The following is a 22,019-nucleotide window of genomic DNA, read 5'->3' as shown; positions in this document are numbered from 1 at the left end:
TCTGATGTCCCTGTAAACCTCATTCCACAAGGAATAAGGGACATTTTGGAATAGTGCTCTATTTCAAAATTTGGCACTGTGTAGAGAGCGCCAAATTTCAAATTAAGCTACTCAAATTGCGTAGCTTCTTTTGAACTATGGGTGTAGTATAGGTGCACCCCTATTGAGCTTTTCTTTGTCTTTTCATATCATCTCACCATTATTGGTATGAAAGCCATCTTCTCTGTAGCTCCCATGAGAAAAACATTTGGTGTACATCTGAATAGCAGTCAGTCTCTTGCCTATTCCTTTTAATTTCTCTCTTATTATTATTTAACGGGAGGGCATTCTCCTATCAGAGCAGCATAGCAGGTTTGAATTCTGACATTCCACTCTCCCTATGTGCAATGCTCCCCCAAAAGGCAGAAATAAAAATTAAGGACCTGACTTGTACCTGAAACAAAAGACAGGACTATGCAGCACTTTAAAGACTAACAAGATGAGGGTATGTCTACACTACCACCCTAGTTCGAACTAGGATGGTTAATGTAGGCAACTGAAGTTGCAAATGAAGCCCGGGATTTGAATTTCCCGGGCTTCATTTGCATCTTGCCAGGCGCCGCCATTTTTAAAGCCCCGCTAGTTCGGACTCCGTGCCCGCGGCTACACGCGGCACGGAGTAGGTAGTTCGGATTAGGCTTCCTATTCCAAACTACCGTTACTCCTCGTGGAACGAGGGTGGTAGTGTAGACATACCCTGGTTTATTAGGTGATGAGCTTTCATGGGCTAGACCCACTTCCTCAGATCAAATTGTGGAAGAAAATTGGCATGACCATGTCTTTTGTTTCAGCTAGACCAGACTAACACGTCTACATCTCTATTACTGGTTTATTAGGTGATGAGCTTTCGTGGGCTAGACCCACTTCCTCAGATCAAATTGTGGAAGAAAATTGGCATGACCATGTCTTTTGTTTCAGCTAGACCAGACTAACACGACTACATCTCTATTACTATTTGACTTGGACCTGTAACTATTATTTGTCCTGATGCCCTGCCTGAAGTGCTTCTGGGTGCCTTAAATGTGATTCAGCATCCAGTGAGTGTGGATGCTCTATTTCTAAATAGCTCAGTGCTATTTTGACGAGCATTTGTTGTGTAGACGCGCTATTTTGAAATAAACCATTTCGGAGTATTTCCTCTGAAATAGCTTATTTCAAAATAAGCATGATGTGTAGATGTGCCCTCACGTGCCACAGACACCTCATCATTTTTGCACATACAGACAAACATGGCTTCTCCTCCGAATCTCTGTATCTGATATATAAACTTGTTGGCTAATTGGAGTGGTCTGGAAAGTCACATTTTATTGGATGGTTTCCTTGGCTATTTGTACAGTGTAGCAAGGGACCTCCTTTATCTTGATGGACTTTGCACTTCCCCCTCTGGCAGGGGCAGGGCCTGAGTTAAATCAGACCCACAGTGTTCGTCTTCCCTTTCTGTATTTTCTTATCAGTACTTTCAAGGTGGACCTCAGGGCAGGTGCAAGGTTCCTCCAGCAAACAAAGAGAAATTATTTTACAAACACAAAACAAGTGGTTGCCTTTTCCCCACCCTTTGCTGGGGTGTTGTCCTGCTATTGGCTCCTTCCCCTCAGCTTTGGGGGTTCCCCTCATTGGGACAATTGCAGCCTATCTCTCTGCTGCCACTAGCCCTACAGCAGCACATCTGCTAACCAGAGGACTCATATGTCCCTAACTGACCTGAGGTAACCCTTCTAATCTTATAGGAAAAAGGGTTGTTATCATTCTTGGTCACCATTCCGTCTGCCTTCCTTCTTGGCACCATGGTCTGCCTTCCATCATGCTCTTGCCACTGCCTAGCCTGACTTTGTCATAACAGGCTACTATGGAATCCATTTCCTGGAACATTTGTGCTAATAAAACTCCAACATGCAATAGCAGTGGAAAATGAATACAAAAGGGACGTGACCATATGCACACAACACTTCAAGAAAATAAAACACAGTATCTAGGGGTAAGAGATTAGATAATCTCTGACTTTAGCTGTTTTAATAAAATTACTCTTACTATTGGTAGAATCTGACTTGGCTAGGTTCTGCCTACCCGTGCATAGCAAAGAGCCAATCCCTGCCCCAATGCCCTCACAATCTAACTATGAAATGATAGACGAGATGGCTGTAACTAAGATAAGGGAAAAACAGAGTAGCAAAGAGACAATTACGATTAGCACAATAAAATGTGGTTACATCACACTCTATTCAGAGCAGAGCTGTAAAGTATCATTGTATAGCTGACTTATGATTCCATTTAGGAAGATGTTAGTCAAGTTATACCAAACCCTTCTCATCAAATGTTGAACATTGGTGGAAACGCTATTCAACTGATTTAGAATAAAAACATCAGTCTGATAAGAAAATATGCAACAGAAAAAGCTAAATCCTCTGCTGATATAAATCAGCACAACTCCCCTTTCTTCTGTGATGCAGCATTAAGCTAGTCTGCCTGTGGATTTGGCCTAAATATGTATAATTTAAACAAGCAGATTTACCCAGTGCTAACTCAATTAAGAGGGCTTTTTTTTTGTAAAATAAAAGGAAACTGTATATGCTTGATTTAGATTATTGTATTTTTCATAAATATATAGTGCTGTTTTTATGAAGTTAATTTTTATTTTAGATTTCTTAAAAAGGGAATTACTAATTTTTGTTATTGAATTTTTTAGTAATTTTTTCTTCATCCCTCTAAACTCTTATCATTCACTATGTTTTAACAATAAAGGGTTATAGTTAATTTGGTTTCCAATAACACTTTCTTCTATTTTTCAAATCTTATGTGCCAAAACAGAGCACCACTTCAAATTTCTCTGTTTTATCTCTTTTCTGTAAGGTTTACTGAGAAGTAATAGTATTCTAGATTCATCCTCTTTTTCTGGCACCTCTTGGTTCAGTCTTTTTCAACATTTGCTCAGTTATGTCAATTTTGAGAACTGTTCTTGATTTGGTGATTCTGTCTCTTTTTTCTGCTTGGTTTTATGAGAAGCAATGCCATTCCAAACCTTGTTTTTCCAGCACAACCAAACTCTTACCTTGCTTTAAGTTATGGTAAGAGCAAGCTGTATACTGAATCAGATAGACCTAGGTCTATTTATGAGTTGTTCTTGATCAAACAGACAAACTCTCAAAAATAAATGGTGGGTTTCGTTTTTAGTTTGGAGATTGATTCTTTAACTTGCATATTCTGAACTTAGACATTCCGATCCAGCAGATTCAATTCCCTCCATTCAGTATTCTCAGAGTAGCACCCCCAGTGGAACAGGAGTACAAGAAGCAAAATGCAGGACAAGAAGCAAAATGCAGGACAAAATGCAGAAAAATGCTTCAGCTACCCCAGACTAACACGGCTACATTTCTATAACTAGGAGTACAAGAGAATTTGATGCTTCATCCCAAAGCTATCTGCAGCTGGCATTTTCTTTTGTAGTGGCTCTAATAAATAGTGTTGACAATGATTGTGTTAGAGATGACAGTAATTACAACTGCTGACCTGGGTCATTGGGATCCTGCTGGTTTCCTGGTGTCTCCCCATTGATAGCTGTGTTGCTCTCAGCTTGGTTGCTATGTATAAGCAATTGATGTTGTTGCTCTAAAAGAGGGGGTAAAGAAAGGAGGTAAGCAAGACATTCAGCATGATTACTTAATCCAGTACTCAGAAATATTTGTACTACTCTTCATTTCTCCATTTTATTTCAACCAAAACCTAATTGTCTGTCGTGATTCCTGATTTAGCAGCGTAGCCCACATGTGACACATGTAGATCATGGATGAAGACATTGCCTGGCTTTAATTCTAACCAAAAAAGATTATAAATGTCTCTTTCAAGTTGCAATTTGTTATGATTCGTAGGAGCTGGTGCTAATAGAAGGTTAAACCTCCCCTATAATTAGAAACACTCAGAAATCTGAATTAAACTTGGAGTAGAGGCTTTAAGACAGCTATACCCAAAAAACTAATATCTAAAATATTTTGATTTTGCCTGATGGCTAACCAAAGAAATTTTCAGTTGATGTTAAGAAAGAATAAAGAATGGCCTTTTCCCTTTTGAACATATATCAAACATATTTAACTATATCAAACATATTTTAAAAAGAACCGTAATAACAATACATTTGGTGAGTTTCAAAGTAAGTACAAAAAGACAATGAAAGTTGCCTTAATTGACGGTTAGAACCAAGACTGTCTAGTGATAGGAATTTTGTACTCAGCTCTGCCACTGACTAGCTTTGTGATCTTCATTTGGCTTTTTCAGACCTCAGTTTCCCTAGGTATAATTAGGGTTATCTGTGCTTTATCACTTCAACTATTTTGAGAGCAGCAGATAAAGTGTGCCATATAAGTGCCAGGCTAATGGGATGCACTTTTACCAAGATGTAAGCTACAATAGAAACAAGAGATGACCCTGAGCTACAAAGTAGAAATTCATGTTTGCATCTGAACTTTCCCTAAATTGCAGGAGTGGAGAGAGATATGAGATGAGGAAAATGTAAATGGAAAGAACTTATTTGTGTGAAGGGAATGATGATATTAAACTATTGCAGGGCATTTTTCGATAAATCAGTCACAGCATTTAATAAAATAAGTACATTCTATTTAAAGGGGAGATTTGCTAAAAGAAGAAAAAAATGTGTAATTGTGTATTTAAAACACAGTTGCTGTTATATTAATTTCCTTGGAACAAGCAGTATTAATGGTAGGTTTTTCAAAAGTGTAGGGAGGGATTTCAGCTAAAATCTTCAAGTGAATGGAAACTAAAGCAGGGACTATCTTAAGATTAAAAAAAGATTCAGATATGTATTCCCCCCATTTTCTTCTTCTCTTTGTTTCAGGATATCTGTTGGGCTGGCTGCTTTCGTCAGATCTCGAGGTTATGAGACTTCCCAGGGGCCATAGGCTAGGTAAGGATGCAGGGCCTCTGTCAGCAGACAATCTAATAAAGGTTGAAACTTTCTTAACTGGGATTCTCTGGTCCGGCAACCTCCATGGTCCATGTTCCAGGACAAGAGAGTCCCAGCGGAGGGCTGGTGCCTGGGAGCTCTGCAAGCTGGCAAGGCAGTGGGATTTCCCAGAAGGGCTGTAGAAGCCCCACACGCAGCAGTAGGAGCCTGGCACAGAGTCTGCGGAGCTGCCTGGAGCGGCAGCAGGAACCCAACGCGCAGAGGTAGCAGGGCTCCCTCTGGAATCTGTAATGCAGACTGCCAAGACAAACTCTACTTAAGCTCCTAAGGGGTGAACTCAAACTGAATAGGTTTGATTCTAGCTCGATTCATTCAGGGGCACATCTGACTCAAGCAAGAAATGGAAATTTCCATAGACGACGGCGACATTATTTTGCCAGAATTCAAAGAGATATTTAGACTACTGGTCTCTAAACCCTAGGTTAGCATTCAAAGTCCTTGGGTCATGGAAGAGGAGTTGAAAGTCAGGCTACAGTGAAGGTAAGGACAGGGGAAGGGAAAATGACCTGTTTGGAGTGAGAGAAGAAAGGCAGCAGCAAGATGGTAAAAAGGGCAGAGATGGAGACCTAAAAAAGTTCAGATAAATTCAAATATGCTAATTTTGTAAGAATTGTCTGAAACATTTTAAATTTGCCTTTTTTTGTATAGTGATTAACACCTACTTTGCACATCATAGCATGGTGTCCTGTATGAACTTTTAGGGCATGTCTACATAGCAGAGCTAAACTCGAAATAAGCTATGCAACTTGAGCTACGCTAATTGCATAGCTTAAGTCGAAATGCCTTATTTCGACTTTTGGCGCTGTCTACACAGCAGTTATTTAAAGATACAGCACTCTTCTCTCAACTTCCCTTACTTTGCATACAATGAGGGTTACAGGAGTCAGAGTAAGCAGTCCTCCAGCTCTACATTATTTTGACATTATGTCAAAATAACTGCTTGTGTGTAGACGCAGACTATGTTATTTCAGAATAACTGATGTTATTCCAAAATAACGCTGCTGTGGAGACATAGTCTTATGGAGATGCTGACCTATATTGCTTACTCTCTATGGTGATGTCTACAGTACAGGATAAGGTCGAATTAAGATACACAACTTCAGCTGTGTTAATTGTGTAGCTGAAGTCAAAGTACCTTTACTCGACTTTTGGTGCTGTCCACACTACAGGAAGTCGAAGGGAGAATACTCTCCCTTCATCATCCCTTACTCCTCGTGGAAGCAGGACTACCGGCATCGAGCGGAGTTCCCCTCTCAGTTAGAATTAGCATGTCTTCACTAGACTCGCTAATTCAAACCCTGGAATATCGACAACGGCAACTCCAATCTTCTCTGTAGTGTACATATACCCTAAGTTGGCAACCAGATCAGTTGGGTCCTCTACATTCCAAGCTGTGACGGGGCTAACCTGCCCCGCACTGAGCAGGAGGGAGAGGAGCCCGTTTATTGGGTAGAGCACGCCCCTCCCCCACAGCCCTACTGGGCATGCTCGAAGTGCAGCCTCACTATAAAAGACTGCCGGGCTGCTCAGTTGGGGCGGACCGCCGGGGAGGAAGGAGCTCCGGCCCAAGCTGCAGGCCCGCTGCCGGACCTGCTGCCAGATTCAGAGCCGGAGGGACCGCCGCTATTGCTACTACCAGCCCTGGGGCGAGCACGCCCCCAACGCCGACGCCGGGGGGCCGCCCGCCCCGCTGCAGGAGACACCCCCTGCGCTGCTGCCCCAGAGACGGGACCAGCTGACGTGGCCGCCGCTGCCAACCCAGCATCGCCAGGTGGGACCTCCGTCGGCCACAAGGCTGGGGTAGGAAGCAACCCAGGGCAAGGGGCAGGGCAAGGGGCAGAGCTTAGAATATTAAGGGCTATGAGTGTGTCTGAATTTGCAGAACTAATTGCAGGAACAGTTACGTTCTACAAGGAAAAATTTGAAAGCCAAGAGAGGAGGAAGTTTAGTCTGAGGTTGATATTGATTAGTATTTAAATTAACAATTAAGACAAATCCAAAAAAGGTGAAAAGTTTGGAAAACATCCATTATATGTATGGCAGGTGGATGGGAACTCCATCTATTTATGCCTGTAAGGGACACTTTTCACGTGTTTATCTCAAAGCATTTGTACACATTGTCAAATTGTATTATTCTTATTTTACATGAGGGGAGTCAAAGTCTCTGAAAAAGTAATTGTCTTACCTATGCCAAACAGGGAACCACTGGCAGGGTCAAGAATAGAAGAACTAAGGTTTCTTGCCGCCCATGCCTCTGCTCTAACCATTGCCTCCTATGTCTAGCTTACTATTGAAATCCATACGACTGTTTCCAGTATAAAGTAGTACTTGCACTGGGTAAGGGTGGCCAGAATAGACACTACGTATTTACTAAGTGTGCAAAATATTTCCTAAAAAACTTGGCTCTATTGGGAAGGTTATTGACAGGAGCAAGAGTGATAATTTGTTTGACAGGACTTCTGACCTCAAATGCAATATGAGCAGAAAGGGCTATGTTTAGGAACACTATTCTCAGGTAAGCAACAAAAATCTAATTTGGTAATAACCTGATTCTCCAAGGTAACTGAATGGAATGAAGTATGTATATAATTCCATCAGCCTCAGAGCAATAATCAATCAATGAAATTGATGGACGATACAAAGAGAAGCATTGTGAATATGGGAAATAATAATTAGTTATTGCACTAGTACTCAAACATCAGATTACCACTGGGACTACTCCATGGACCTACAGAAATGGCAGTCATGCCAGGTAAGAAACTGAAAGGCTTCTTTATGATTTCAATAGCTGCTGTTAACTTCTTCTGCCATGTTTGCTGACAGAACTGTTACGTTCATCCCTATTTTTTATATAGGATTTATCAGGTGGGGATGTGATGATATCATCTATGACCGTGAACAGGGGTGGCCCGTGTGTATAGGCCGACTTGGCTGTCTCCTAGGGCGCTGCATTAAACAGGGCGCCCAATGATGATGTCACACCATTGAGGGCTGTGGAGGTGGGGGTGCCAATCACGCATTCTGCCTGGGGCGCCAGCTGCTGGCAGCCCGCCTCAGGCCACCCCTGACCGTGAAGCCAGTTACTTGCCAGTGATAAAGGACCAGCTGAGTGAAATCCTTTTATTCTTTAATTCACTATTCTTTCTGTCTTTGCAAATGTAGGCACCACCGCCCTTACTGCCAAAGGCACCAGATTTTTCAGACAACCAATCAAATCTTTCATCTCCCTCATCAAATCAAGCAGCTTGTTCACTGCTTCAGATAGGTTGCACATTCCTGCTCCTTTTATTCACTCTTATAGTTTCACTAATGTTTTAAATTATTGTTTGGTTAATGTAATGCCTGTGAGAACTGGAACATAGGAATTGCCATACAGCATCAGACTAGTGGCCCCTCTAGTCAACATAAGAACTTAAGAATAAGAACATAAGAATGGCTATACTGGGTCAGACCAAAGGTCCATCCAGCCCAGTATCCTGTCTGCTGACAGTGGTTAATGCCAGGTGCCCCAGAAGGAGTGAACTGAACAGGTAATGATCAAGTGATCTCTCGCCTGCCATCCATCTCCACCCTCTGACAAACAGAGGCTAGGGACACCATTCCTTACCCATCCTAGCTAATAGCCATTAATGGACTTGATCTCCATGAATCTATCTAGCTCTTTTTTAAACCCTCTTATAGTCCTAGCCTTCACAAACTCCTCAGCAAGGAGTTCCACAGGTTGAGAAATGCTCCCGTTGACATACCTTACTCCTTGCGAGGAGCAGGAGTACTGGCACCCATGGGGGCACCCTCAGCGTTTGATTTAGCACATCTTTACTAGACACGCTAAATAGAATGCTGGAAGTTAGAATGCAACAGCATGGATCTTCCTGCAAATGAAGACGTGGCCTACGTCACAATTAATAAAATTAGCATCTGTTATTTAAAAGTGCTCGCAATCACCAGCACCTGCAGGGCACTCAGCACTTCCAAAGAATTAGATCACTTATTCAGGAGCCCAACGTCAGACTCCTATCTTAGAAAATCTTGGTCTAGATATGCAATATATTGTTGCATGTATTTTTAAACATATATATGCATGAAATGATTTCCAGGAAGTATTAAAATATGGAAATTAGATCTTTTTCTCTGGCTACATTTTGATGCAGCAGGATCAGCTAAAGGGGAATCACTGGGGGGATTTCCTGAGTTTCATTACAAGAATCCTTCTCGTCCCTATTATAATCCTTCTGACAGTTCTGTGCTTAAATTTGAATTGCTGTCCTTTGTGCTTTTTTTTCACTAGGCTGTAGCTTGCTTCCTTTTGTTCAGAGTGTTTTAGAGCCATCTGCTGGAAAAGGTACATTATTGCAGACATATATATATATATATTTACATATTTTAATGGTTACTGTATTTTCTCAGGAATTCTGAGAGTACTGAGTGCTGTAAGCTGCAGTCAGAGTAGATGAAATAATTGAAGTGGGGAGAGGGAAGAGAGAGGGAATTGAATCCATGCACATAAAATGCACATAAAATCAACTTACTGCATTTGGATGCAACCTGACCTACATTTATGCAGGTACATTTTTGCTTTTCAGAAATGATTTGTGGTGCACAATGCACTGTATATATGAAGAGTTGAGAAAAATCAGAACTACTGTATTTCGAGAGAAAATTCCAATATTTCAAACATTTGTTTTTATAACATATTGGGACAAAAAGGTGACAATTTTATGGGGCTGGATTTTTGGGGAAGGTTTTTTTTGGAACATTTTGTTTTGAACATAATGAAACATTTAGTTTTAGCATTCTTGATCAAAAGAAAAAATTTCAGCATTCCCATGTCAAAACATTTCATTTCAAGTCAATTCAGCATTAAACTACATTTTCCTACGATGTCACATTGCTTCATTAGACTTATCATTCAGAAACCTGCTGGCCTCATTCTTCCTTTTGGATCAGGCTTCCACATTGGACTACATTTCTCATGATGCACTGATAAGCATGTGACTCCCATAAATGCATCACACTGCCACAATTCGATGGCATAGTGTGGGCAAGGTCAGGAGAGGCCACATAGATAACTCAGCTCTCTGTGGGATAGAACAGAGCACACAGAATTGTTCTCTCTGCAGCTGTGTGAAAGTTGTGGCCATTGGCTCACAACTCTGCAAATTCACTGCATGAAAGTATGGCATAGGAGGCAAGTGTCAGTGGCTTTGGAGTAGAAGTGCCACAAAAGGGGGGGGGGGCAGGATGCTGGAGACAGTACTCTTAGCACTTATAACACTTTTCGTCCAAGGCCAGCCCTTCAGGTGCTTTACCAGCATTCATTAACTAAGCTTCCTTGTGGCCCTGTGAGATGTGGCATCCCATGTTTCTAAGTAGTGTGCAAAGTGACTGCCTCAGGTCACCCAGCAACTCAATATAAGATCTGGGGGTAATACCCATCAGTTCCAACTCTAGGCCACCAGTTGTAACCCACCAAAACTTCCCTTTCCATTTTTCTATGCCAATTTACAATGAATTCTGGTATAGGCCTCATTTCCCATTTCCTTGATGCTGGACCAGTTCCTTTGATTATATCCTGCCACCTTTTTAAGGCTTATTTTTCATCAGTTTTTGTTAATGTTTTGTATTTTTTTAAATGTCAACCCTGAGTATGTCAAGCTGGGGTTTTGCATATAAATCATGGTGATTGATCATGACACATTAGAGCCGGACCCAATGCCCAGTAGTTTGCAGTATTACAAGAGACACTTTCATGACTGTTGGTGTCCTAGCTCTTCAGTATTTCCCTCTCCTAGATGTGAATGACTGTGGCTTTTTTACATTCCTCTACATTAAATTTTAATCACAGTCTCTATTCTACTGCTGATTGAATTTTCTAACACATCGAATAGCCTTTCTTGTAATATTCATTCATTTAAAATATGTATGCTATGCCAGATCTTATTTTTCAAGGGCAGTTTGTGTAAGGCCAGGGGCAAAGTAGTAACAGTTATACAGATGTTAAATGACAGCACATTGCCATATGTTTGATCACCAGGGCAATGGTAAATGCTACATGCCTTATATAAAAAAGGCACAGTTATATGCAAGCCATATAGAACATCCTGTGTTATCGTTTGTATAAGTCAGTCAGCAGGCCCAATCCTGCAACCACAGAAACCAGTAACAATTTTTCTATCAATTTTGGTGATAAAAAGAATTGGGATTATCATTTTATCTACTGGCTGAAATATATTCCAAGTGGCTGAATCGGAAAAGGCAAAGGGGTCAGCATAGTAGAGGGCTATTCATTTTACAGTAGGTGCTCAATGGATAACCTTGATTTAATATCCTCAGGACTGCAATTCTGCATGCTCTCTCTGCCCTTCCCAAAAGGTCAGACCGAAGCAGGAAAGCATTTAGTACAGATTCCAGTTTTCTGCACAATAGAATCAGACTCAAGAGTTTATTTATTTAAGGAAGAGGTGAGGAGGTAATTTCCTTCTCCCCCTCTCAGGGTAATGTGATACAGACAGTAAAAACTGAAAGGGGACAGGGACAGTAGATAAACGTTCCCAATATTTTTAGCCCAGTCTATACTGTTATAATTGAAATGGATTTCATTGTGTTAGGAAAATCTCAACTAAACTGATTTTCATCTGGAACTTTTGGGCTAGAATCACATTGCCTTTTCTTTCTGCAAGCTGAATTGGATTCATGTCAATATCGCTCTGACACACCTTTGGGCTGACACTTTTCTCCACCGTACCCAGGGCAGCACTTCCATTCCAGTGATGTCACAATCTTATGTTTGATTCTGTAAGCTTGGCGAGTCGTCATCTGGGATCTGAAGATCAAGAAAATGTTAGAAACCAAGTGTTAAGAGCTCAGCGTGGGGTTCTGCTTTCTCCTTAGCTGGACCCTACTCTAATTGACCCAGACAAAGTCAACTTAAACAGGCTACCTCTACATGGCAATGCTATTTTGGGATACTCCAGTATCCTACATCTTAACAGCCCGTTATTTTGGGCTTGCTATTCCGACATCCCTGTCAACTTCATTCCAAGAGGAGTAAGGGATGTTTCAGAATAGCGGGTTATTTCAAAATTTGGAGCACCAAATTATGAAATAAGCTATTTTGAAATAAGATTAAAAAATGCTTCTTCTGCTTCTACTTCTGCTGCTTCTGGTTCTGTTTGTGTTTCTGATTCTTCATCTTCTACCACTTCTGTTGCTTTTGCTTGTGTTTCTTCTCGTGTTGTATCTGCCTCTTCTGCTTCGCTATTTTTGCTTCTACAGCTTCTGCTACTGCTGCTTCTACTTCTTCTAATCATTGAATCATTGAATTACGGTGCAGTGTAGACATAGCCAAAGAGGTCAGGATCCCCCTGGCCTCTTCACTCCTTCATTAGCTTGCTCACCATGTCAATCAGGCTGAACTGGGGCATTGGCTTTTTCCATTTGATCCTGGGGACTGTTGGTATCAGATTCCTGATTTCTACAATGCGATGGTAAGTCGGAAAAAGAAATACAATTTGCTGTCACAAGAGAATTTTCTGAAATTTGTCGCGTCTATATGGTGCCAAATTACAGGAAAAAGTGCTCTTTTGACACATCCCTTATTCCTTGTAAAATTCTTCTGAAAAAGTGGATGTGTTCCTTGGATGCTAGGTGGAGAGGCCACTGCCTTTTAGTGTCTCTTTGGAACACCTTCCGCCCCATGCCAAAGCCTAGCTTGGCTGACGCTCTGAGGGAGGTGGGATGGTGGGGGACTTGCTGTTTCTTGGCTGTGACTGTAGCTGTGGTTAGTGCAGGTGCCTCTTCCCCTCCCCCAGCAGAGGTACTGTGGTGCTGCTGCACACCCCGTCCCCCACCCCCAGCTTGATGTGGTTTCCATCACCAGCAGGGGTTACAGGTGGCTGCAGCAGCTCTCAGCACTGCACAAATTGTTCCAGCACCCTTGCCCCACAAAAGTTTAGGAAAGTTTAAGGAGCAAAATAAAACTTTTGGGCTTGTTTTCCCCCCTCTGTTGCCAGCCCATGAGGCTTGTGCTAGGGCCATATTCGTAGGAAAATGGTGACTGGGTCAGAAGGATAAGGTGTGGGGGAGCTCGGGCTGCTCTCCAGGGAGTATCAAATGAATTCCAGTGTTTTGTGTCATTGTGATCTGTTAGCATGAGTTGGCAGAAAAATGTTGAGGAGAAAATGGCTGCATTAAAACCAAACCCAATCTTCTGGTTCTGTTGCTTCTTCTGCTTCTTCTAATGGCGCTACTGCTTCTTCTGCTTCTACTTCTGCTGCTTCTGGTTCTGTTTGTGTTTCTGATTCTTCATCTTCTACCACTTCTGTTGCTTTTGCTTGTGTTTCTTCTCGTGTTGTATCTGCCTCTTCTGCTTCGCTATTTTTGCTTCTACAGCTTCTGCTACTGCTGCTTCTACTTCTTCTAATCATGCTCCTGCTGCTTTTGGTTCTAACACTGCTACTTGTGGTGCTGCTTGTAGTTTTTTCTGCTATATCTGCTTCTGCTTTGTCATCTTCTTCGGCAGCTGCTTCTGCTTCTGGTGCTTCTGCAGCCTCAGCTTCTGCTGCTCCTTCTGGTTCTACTTCTGTTTCTGCTTCTCTTGCTTCTGCTTCTTCTTAGAATCATTGACTCATAGGGTTGGAGGAAACCTCATGAGTAAGACCAATCCCAACTAGATCTTCCCAGCCAGGGTGTTGTCAAGCTGAAACTTAAAAATCTCTAAAAAATGGCAGTCCACATTTACTAAAAAGAAGCACCCCCCTCCCCAGAAATTCCTGCATACAGGCCTGTGCTTCTAGTATAAAGGTGCATGCACAGTTGTTCTGCATCCAGTCACTCAGCCGTTCCCTGGCATGGATTCCTTTCCTCCATAAGATCTCTTAGAACTCCTACACAAAAGCTGTTTACCCTGACTTCATGGGGGCTATGAAAGGGTTGGTATCTGATCTTTGATACAGTAGCTGAATAGTTATTTTCACCGAGTTACCTATATGCTTTGCTTCAGAATTCTACATTGATATCAAAGAATCCTACAAGTTGCTTATCCCAACATATTTGGCTAAAGGCTATCAACAGGGTAGTTTCCATTCAAAGTAATAGGAGGTTACCCAGTCATTCATAATTATAGTCCATGCAAACACTATTTCTGTACAGTATTACGCACCTCACAGTACAGGCTCCAGTAGCCCAGATACATGGCTTTGCTTTGCCTGATGTTAAGGTTTCCAGGTTGTCCACTACAACAGTAGGTGAAAGTCTGGTATGGACATAAGCACACCAGTTCCTGTATAAGAGAGAAGGAAAAAATGTAACTGATTTTCAAAATTGTAGTATTCAAATAATATTTCCCCAATTATAATGGGAATATAATTCTTCAAGAGGAAGGATGGTCTTGAGATTAAGGCAAGGGTTTGGAATACAGGAGATCTGAGTACAGCACCAAGTTCTGTCACAGATTTCCATGTAATTTTGGGCAACTAATTTAATCTCTCAGCTCTCCATCATTAAAATGGAGATAATAATTCTTTTCTGCCCCTCTGTATATTTTGGAGCATGGAGTGTTGCTTACTAAGTGCTTGTAGAGCATTTAGTACAAAGGGATCCTAATATCAGTTAAGGCCTTTAGTTTTGACAGGTACACAAAACAAATAGCAATAATAGTACACTTCAGAAGGCATCCTCTAGCCTTGAGGCCATAGAAACAAGTTCTCTTGGATTCACAAAAATGAGCTCTAGAGTTTCAGGATCCTCATATCTAATGACATTTCTGTGTCATTGATAGGATTTCACAAAAGTTTTCACTCACATTTTTAACAAGTTCCATTATTCACCCACTTTTTACAGTAAAAGCTCTGTTATCCAGCATATTGCAGAATTGGGGTGCCAATTAATTGAATATTCTGGTTAACTGAGTGCTCCATATACCAATGGAATACCAGTTTTCAAAGACTTAGAATACAGTAAAATGAATAAAGTATAAAATAGAATACTAATTCAGTAGTAGTACTGCACTGGAGAGTGGCTGGTTTCTTGAAGCATTTAGGTATGCAAGTAGGCTATCTTATGACACTATATATCAGTATGGAAAGTGCATGGCATACATCCAGATCACTAAAAACACTTAATATTAAAACTATGCTGAACACAATTTAATCTTTTTTGATAATTCAAAAGGATTTTGAGGTTCCTCAGGGTGATCATTATCAACCAGAATTATCACTGAAGATGTAGAAGGTGTAGGAGATTGGGCTGAATCTGTAGTGACCCTATGACACATCCTAGAAGCTGCTCTTTGGAATAAATCCCTGATTTTACCTCGCTTACTTGTCTTCTGCCTCTTTTGCATAAAAGTAGAGTGCAGACTATGCAACTATATAACACATTGACTAGTATACTAGTCCTGGTCACTAGACAGAAGATTTATATTGGGAGATTTCAGAAAGGCCAGTTAATTAACATTTTCTAGTCAACTGAATGCCAGATAACAGAGCTTTTACTCTTGAGTGCTTTACAGGAAAGGTACTGTGGGGACCAAGTGTATGGCAAGTACCACTGGCCCAACTGCACTTGTGACCACTGGATTATAGAAACTGCTCTCCATTTTGAGAGGATACTTGACACTCAGAAGAACCAAATATGCCCCCCCCCCCCCTTCCTATGGCCTGGACCATATTATTTAATTATCGAAGAGTTGTTGGCTAGTTACTTTGACCTTGTTTCTCTTACTCATTTTATTCTTTATGAGTTTGCCCTCAGGAAAAAAGAGATCCATTTCCTTGACACTACAGTACAATTACACAACAGCCACATTTCCACCACCTTATACTGGAGACCTACCGAACGTTACACTTACCTACATGCCTGTAGCTTCTATCCCAGACACATTTCACAGTCAATTTTTTACAGCTAGGCCCTAAGGTACAACCGGATTTGCTTCAATCCCACTGACAAAGACAAACACCTACAGCATCTATAGGAGACATTCTTAAAACTGAAATACTCACCCAGAGAAGTGAAAAAACAGATGGATAGAGCCAGACAAGTACCCAGGCATCAGCTTTTTCAAGAAGGCCCAACAAAGAAAACAACAGAACACCACCGGTCCTCACCTACAGCCCCCAATTTAACCCCCTCCAGCACATTATTAACAATCTACAACCTATCTTGGAAATGACCCCTTACTCTCACAGGCCTTGGGGGACAGGCCAATCCTCCCTACAGACAACCCCCTAATCTCAAACAAATTCTTTCAGGCAACCACACAACACACCTCCATCATATTCACCCAGCAACCTACTCCTGCAATCAAGTCCAGTGCCAACTCTGTCCACACATCTACACAAGTGACATCATCACAGGACCTAATCACATAAGCCACCACATCAGAGGCTCAAATAACTGCACATCCACTAATGTGATCTATGCCTTCAAGTGCCAGCAATGCCTCTCTGCCATGTACATTGGCCAAACTGGACGGTCTCTACAACAAAGGATTAATGGACACAAATCAGCTATTTGAAATGGTAACAGGCAGAAATCAGTAGGGAAACATTCAACTTACCCTGGGAGCTCACTAATGGATCTAAAAGTGTCTGTATTATTTCAAAGCAATTTCAAAAGTCTCCTGGAGACAGAAACTACAGAACTGGGTTTCATTTACAAGTTTGACACCTCAGCTAGAGGTTTAAACAAAGACTTGACCTGGATGGGCTGCTACTTCCCACATCCTAATGACATAAAGCGCTGGGTACTTAGAGTACTTAGAGCCCTCTCTCTTAGCCTCATTTAGCATGGACACTCTAATGGACAATATTTTTTCTCCATTTTTCCCTTCTCTTTCCCTCCCCATCCCCCTCTCTTTCTCTGCTATTTATTTGCACCCTGGACTCCAAAGCTCCAACTGAAGAAGTGGTCTGTGCCCACGAATGCTCATGATACCATCTACATGTTTTGTTAGTCTATAAAGTATTGCAGGACTATTCACTATTTTTAAAGTTTTTTTTTTCAAGTAGGGTATATCTGCACTGCATGGCTATTTCAAAATAAGCTATTCCAGAATAGTTACTCTGAAATAGCTTATTTCGAAATAGCACGTCTACACTGCAGGGAAGCCTCAAAATTAGTCCGAGGCAGGCTTCCCTAATGTAAATGTGCTATCTCGATTTAGAGCCCCAAGAGGCACAGGGAAGAAATAATTTAGAATGGCTCTGATGAGGGTCTATTTTGAAATAGCAGCAGTGAAGCATCTACACATGCCTTATTTCAAAATAGCTATTTCAGAATAGGCATTATTCTTCATAGAATGAGGTTTACAGATTTTGGAATAAGCCGTTAGTTATTTTGAAATTATTTTGAAATAACAGAATGGCTATGTAGACACTCACATTGTTATTTTGAAAGCACGCTAGTTATCTTAAAAGAACGGCGCAGTGTAGATGCACCCTTACAGGCTAACACGTCTACTCCTCTGAAACTTTTAAAATTAGATATTTATTTTTACACTTGAACAAAGAACAAAATGGAAAAAACAGCCGCAAGAACACATTTTAAAATACATTAAAGGCCTAAAACACAGAGACTGTTTACTTTTAAAAAATGTAGCCTTTAAAAGATGTCATATAACAAATCCGCTAATTATTGTAATTACTGAGAGTGGAAGAGCTACTGGAACTTGCACACACAATAGTTACTACATGCATTTCAGTGGGGATGGAAAGAAAGAAGCAAAGCCCACCACAAAATATCAACTAAGCATTGATTTGTTTAAAGAAAATTCAGCCTAAATCTCTGATCTCTAGGAAAAACTTAACTCTAGCATTACCTGTAAGGAACATTTACGATTAAACTGATTAAACTGATTTCAAGCTGCTTCAGGGAAGGGCTTAAGTGGTTCTCTCATAGCCTAACAATCTTTTATCAGCCTAAATTGGAGGAAATATGGATGTCAAAAGAGCCTCTGGGGAGACTCATAATTAGGTTTCTACTACCAATGAAATAAGTTCATTTAATGGTGTTGAAAATGTAAACATAATTTTGAAACCAAATAGACTGAAAAACTGTGAGTTTAAAAATAGAAAAAGAAGCCTGATGGAAAGCTGGTGACAGGGAGCGTAAAAGCAAAGGCAGCCACTCCAAACAACTGTTTTGCATAAAGGGAATTTAAACCTGAAAATCCTCTTTAACCTTTCATGGAATAATTTATTCCAGACGGGAATAACCTGACTTCAAAACCTGTGAGCTTGGTCAAGCCCTGCAGTTGCCATTGGACTCCTTCTACACTGACTTGGATATGATTTGTGACAGATCATATTTAAAAACACAAAAATATCCACACATTGGTAGAAACAACAGAAGACCCCTCTGTGGCGTAAAGTCCATGTAGCAGCTTTCTACAATCCTCATGCAGCTTCCAGTAGAGGGTCAGAATAATTGCTGGAAGTGCATCTCAAAAGAACATAAGAACATAACGGCCGTACTGGGTCAGACCAAAGGTCCATCTAGCCCAGTATCCTGTCTGCCAACAGTGGCCAGCACCAGGTGCCCCAGAGAAGGTGGACCGAAGACAATGATCAAGTGATTTGTCTCCTGCCATCCCTCTCCAAACTCTGACAAACAGAGGCCAAGGACACCATTTTATCCCCTGGCTAACAGCCTTTTATGGACACACTCCCACTCCTCCTGACTGCTACTAGGACATTCTCATGGTGGAGCCAAATTTAGGATCGTGTTTGGATGTAAAGCCAACTTTGGTCCATAGTCTTTGGGATCTACACTATGTGCAAATCTGAGAATCAGAACCTAAGGGTATGTCTACACTACAGCACTAATTCAAACTAACTTAATTCGAATTAGTTAATTCGAAATAAGCTAATTCGAATTAGTGCATCTAGGCCTAAAAACTAATTTGAATTAGCATTTTGCTAATTCGAAATAGCATGTCCACATTGAGTGGACCCTGAACTGAAGTTAAGGCTGGCTGGAAGCAGTGCCGGCAGGGCATCAGGTTAGGACTTAGAGTGTGGAGCTGCTGCCTCAGGCTAGCCGAGGGCTGTGCTTAAAGGGACCCGACCCCCACCCCGGACAGACAGTTCTCAGGGGTTCCCCGCTTGCTTGTCTAACTCAATGAGGGATAGCAAAGCAGTCCTGTCTTGGAGTGCCCTGAGTGCCCACACTCGGCACGTCACAGCACTTGGCCATAAGCCTGGCTGCACTTGCCACAGGCTGCCATCTGGGGAGGGTCAATCGGGGGCCTTTCAGGATCCAGGAGGCCCTGCAGGAGAGCTTCCACCCCAAGGAGCCCGCAGAGCCACCCCAGTCCTCCGCATCAGGGGCTTGTACCCCATTCCTCCCACTCCTCCTTCCACTTAACCTTCCCTAGCCCCCCTTCCTGATGTAAAAAATAAAGGACACGTGTGTTCCAAAATAGAAACTCTTTTTATTTAACAAAACTGCGGCGGGCGGGGGGAGAAGGGAATAACCACTGGAGAGACTGGGAAAAGGAGGTGGGAGAGGGGAAGAGAGAGGGTGGGAGAGGGGAGGGGGAAACCTGGGAGGAGGGAGCTGGAAGGGGGAAGCCAGGGCAAGAAGGAGGAGGGGAAGTATCAAACTATGATACGCCATATCTTCAGTACTGTGTACAGATGTGGTCTCATCACCTCAAAAGAGATGTTTTGGCCTTGGAAAGGGTTCAGAAAAGGGCAACTACAATGATTAGGGGTTTGGAACAGGTCCCATATGAGGAGAGGCTAAAGAGACTGGGACTTTTCAGCTTAGAAAAGAGGAGACTGAGGGGGGATATGATAGAGGTCTATAAAATCATGAGTGGTGTGGAGAGGGTGCATAAAGAAAAGTTCTTCATTACTTCCCATAATAGAAGGACTAAAGGACACCAAATGGGTTCACATGTGGCCTTTGGTGGCCAGGCTGGCAGCCATGCAGCTGTAGACAGCCGCATTCCTGTGGCTAGTGCGGAGATCGTGGACTTTGGAGGCCTCCCCCCAAACCTCGATGAGGTCCACAATCTCCGCACTAGACCAGGCAGGCACCCACTTCTTGCGGCACTGGGCAGGCTCCTGGGAGCCGCTAGCCTGGTCCTGGGAAGAGATGGAGGGCTGGGTGGCAGCGGGTTGCTGGCTCATGCCGTTCCAGGTGCAGGGTCTGCTGGCTGGGTGCTGGCAGGCTCGCAACTGGCACAAGCAAACGTGCCCCTTTAAGGGCTCCGGGGCTGGGAGGGGGGGCCGAAGAGTTTCCCTGGTTTGGCCCAGAGTGGCCACCAGGGCAACCTGGGGAGGGCTAGCCTCCCACTAGTTCGAATTAAATGGCTACACAGCCCTTAATTCAAACTACTTAATTCGAACTAGGCCTTAGTCCTCGTAGAATGAGGTTTACCTAGTTCGAATTAAGCACTCCGCTAGTTCGATTGAAATTCAAACTAGCGGTTTGTATGTGTAGCCCCTATTAAAGTTAATTCGAACTAACGGCTGTTAGTTTGAATTAACTTTGTAGTGTAGACATACCCTTATTGAGTATCAACAAGGCTGTGAGCCTGGATAGCAACAAGTACCAAATGAGGGTGCACTGCAGAGGAAAGGTTGCAGGAAACTTCCTCCTCTCCCCGCAGTGCTCCAATACAAGAAGCAGCCACGCTGATGGCTGAGCTGTGTGATGCCCCTTAGGGTGCATGCCAGGGAGTTTGGGGTTGCTGAGGAAATGCATGCTGCACCTACAGGAAAGACTGGTGAGCATCAAAGCTACAGGCATCAATTCAATCATTATGGAGAGTCTGGCTCCAATTCTCCCACCAATGCAAGATAAGAAGCCAATGTAAATAATTCTCATCTTGTAGAGTCTTGGGAGTGGGACTAATCAGGCCAATGAAATGTCCAGGCCCCACATGTCATGTACCAAGCACATTTCCATGCTATAGCAAATAATCCCAATAATGTATTTTCTTGCTCAATAGGCAGAACTTGTTTCTGAAAGTATTAAGCTAACTGCTCGGGGAGCGGGGCGTAGCCATTTGTAGATGGCTGACTTATCTGTGGGTCAACTGTAGTAAGCATGAGCATAAGCAGCAAATCTGAACTTGAAAAGGATCCAGTTCTCAGAAAAATGCTTTCTCTTTCCTTGGAGTAAGAAGAAGCAGTTACAGCTGACCCTGAGCTGTGGCGTATCCTCAGCAGGTGAAAAGCAGCTGATATTACTGTGCACATTATTTACTGTCCTTTTGTTTAAGTTTTGATAAGAACAAACCAACAGGGTCAGACCAGTGGCTCATTTAGCATAGTATCCTAACAATGGCCAGTGCCAGAGAGAAAGAAAAGAGGAGGGCAATTAACAAGTGATCCTTGACCAGCTTGGCTCCTGATGGACCTATGCTCCATGAACTTATCTAATTCTTTTTTGAGTCCAACTGTCCTTTTGGCTTTCACAACATCCCCTTGGCAACAAGTTCCAAGGTTGGCTGTGCACTCCGCGAGGAAGTATTTCCTTTTGTTTATTTTGAACTTTATGACTGATAGTTTAATTGAGTGGCCCCTGGCTCTTGCGTTACGTGAAGGGGTAAATAACACTTCCTTATTTGCTTTCCCCATGCCAGCCATGGTTTTATGAAAATATTCATGATAACGAATAGACATAATTCACTGAGGAGCCTCTGAAGTTGTCATGGATTGTACGTGTTGCAGAAAGAGTTGCGGGGGGCCTGGCAAAACGTAGCAGCAGGGGTCATCCCCCACACATTCACTGAGGCAGAGGGATCCGGAAGCCTGCTCCACTGTATCCTGCTGTGCCAGCCTCTCCCAGATGGCTGAGCTCCCCTTCTCTCCTTCTCCATGGAAGTGGGAAGCAGAGCACCCCAGATCTACAGCACTCTGCTTTCCTCTGTCAGGGTATGTCTACACTACCACCCTAGTTCGAACTAGGGTTGTAGTGTAGGCAACCGGAGTTGCAAATGAAGCCCGGGATTTGAATTTCCCAGGCTTCATTTGCATAAAGCCAGGCGCCGCCATTT

General features: G+C 42.4%; 1 protein-coding gene across 1 annotated transcript in view; it reads right to left on the bottom strand.

Annotated features, from left to right (window-relative positions):
• MMRN1 (multimerin 1) overlaps nt 1-22,019 on the bottom strand; it is a 72,874-nt gene that overhangs the window by 30,294 nt on the left and 20,561 nt on the right. Inside the window, exons 2-4 of the mRNA XM_014577893.2 lie at nt 14,172-14,291; nt 11,728-11,834; nt 3,544-3,642 (exon numbers count right to left, since the gene is read on the bottom strand). Coding sequence (XP_014433379.2) covers nt 3,544-3,642; nt 11,728-11,834; nt 14,172-14,291 — 326 coding nt within the window. The remainder of the gene's footprint in view (nt 1-3,543; nt 3,643-11,727; nt 11,835-14,171; nt 14,292-22,019) is intronic.

Source organism: Pelodiscus sinensis, chromosome 5 (assembly GCF_049634645.1).
Source record: "Pelodiscus sinensis isolate JC-2024 chromosome 5, ASM4963464v1, whole genome shotgun sequence".
NCBI classification, from domain to species: domain Eukaryota; kingdom Metazoa; phylum Chordata; order Testudines; family Trionychidae; genus Pelodiscus; species Pelodiscus sinensis.
The sequence above is the reverse complement of the archived record's forward strand: the minus strand, read 5'-3'. Positions and strand labels throughout refer to the sequence as shown.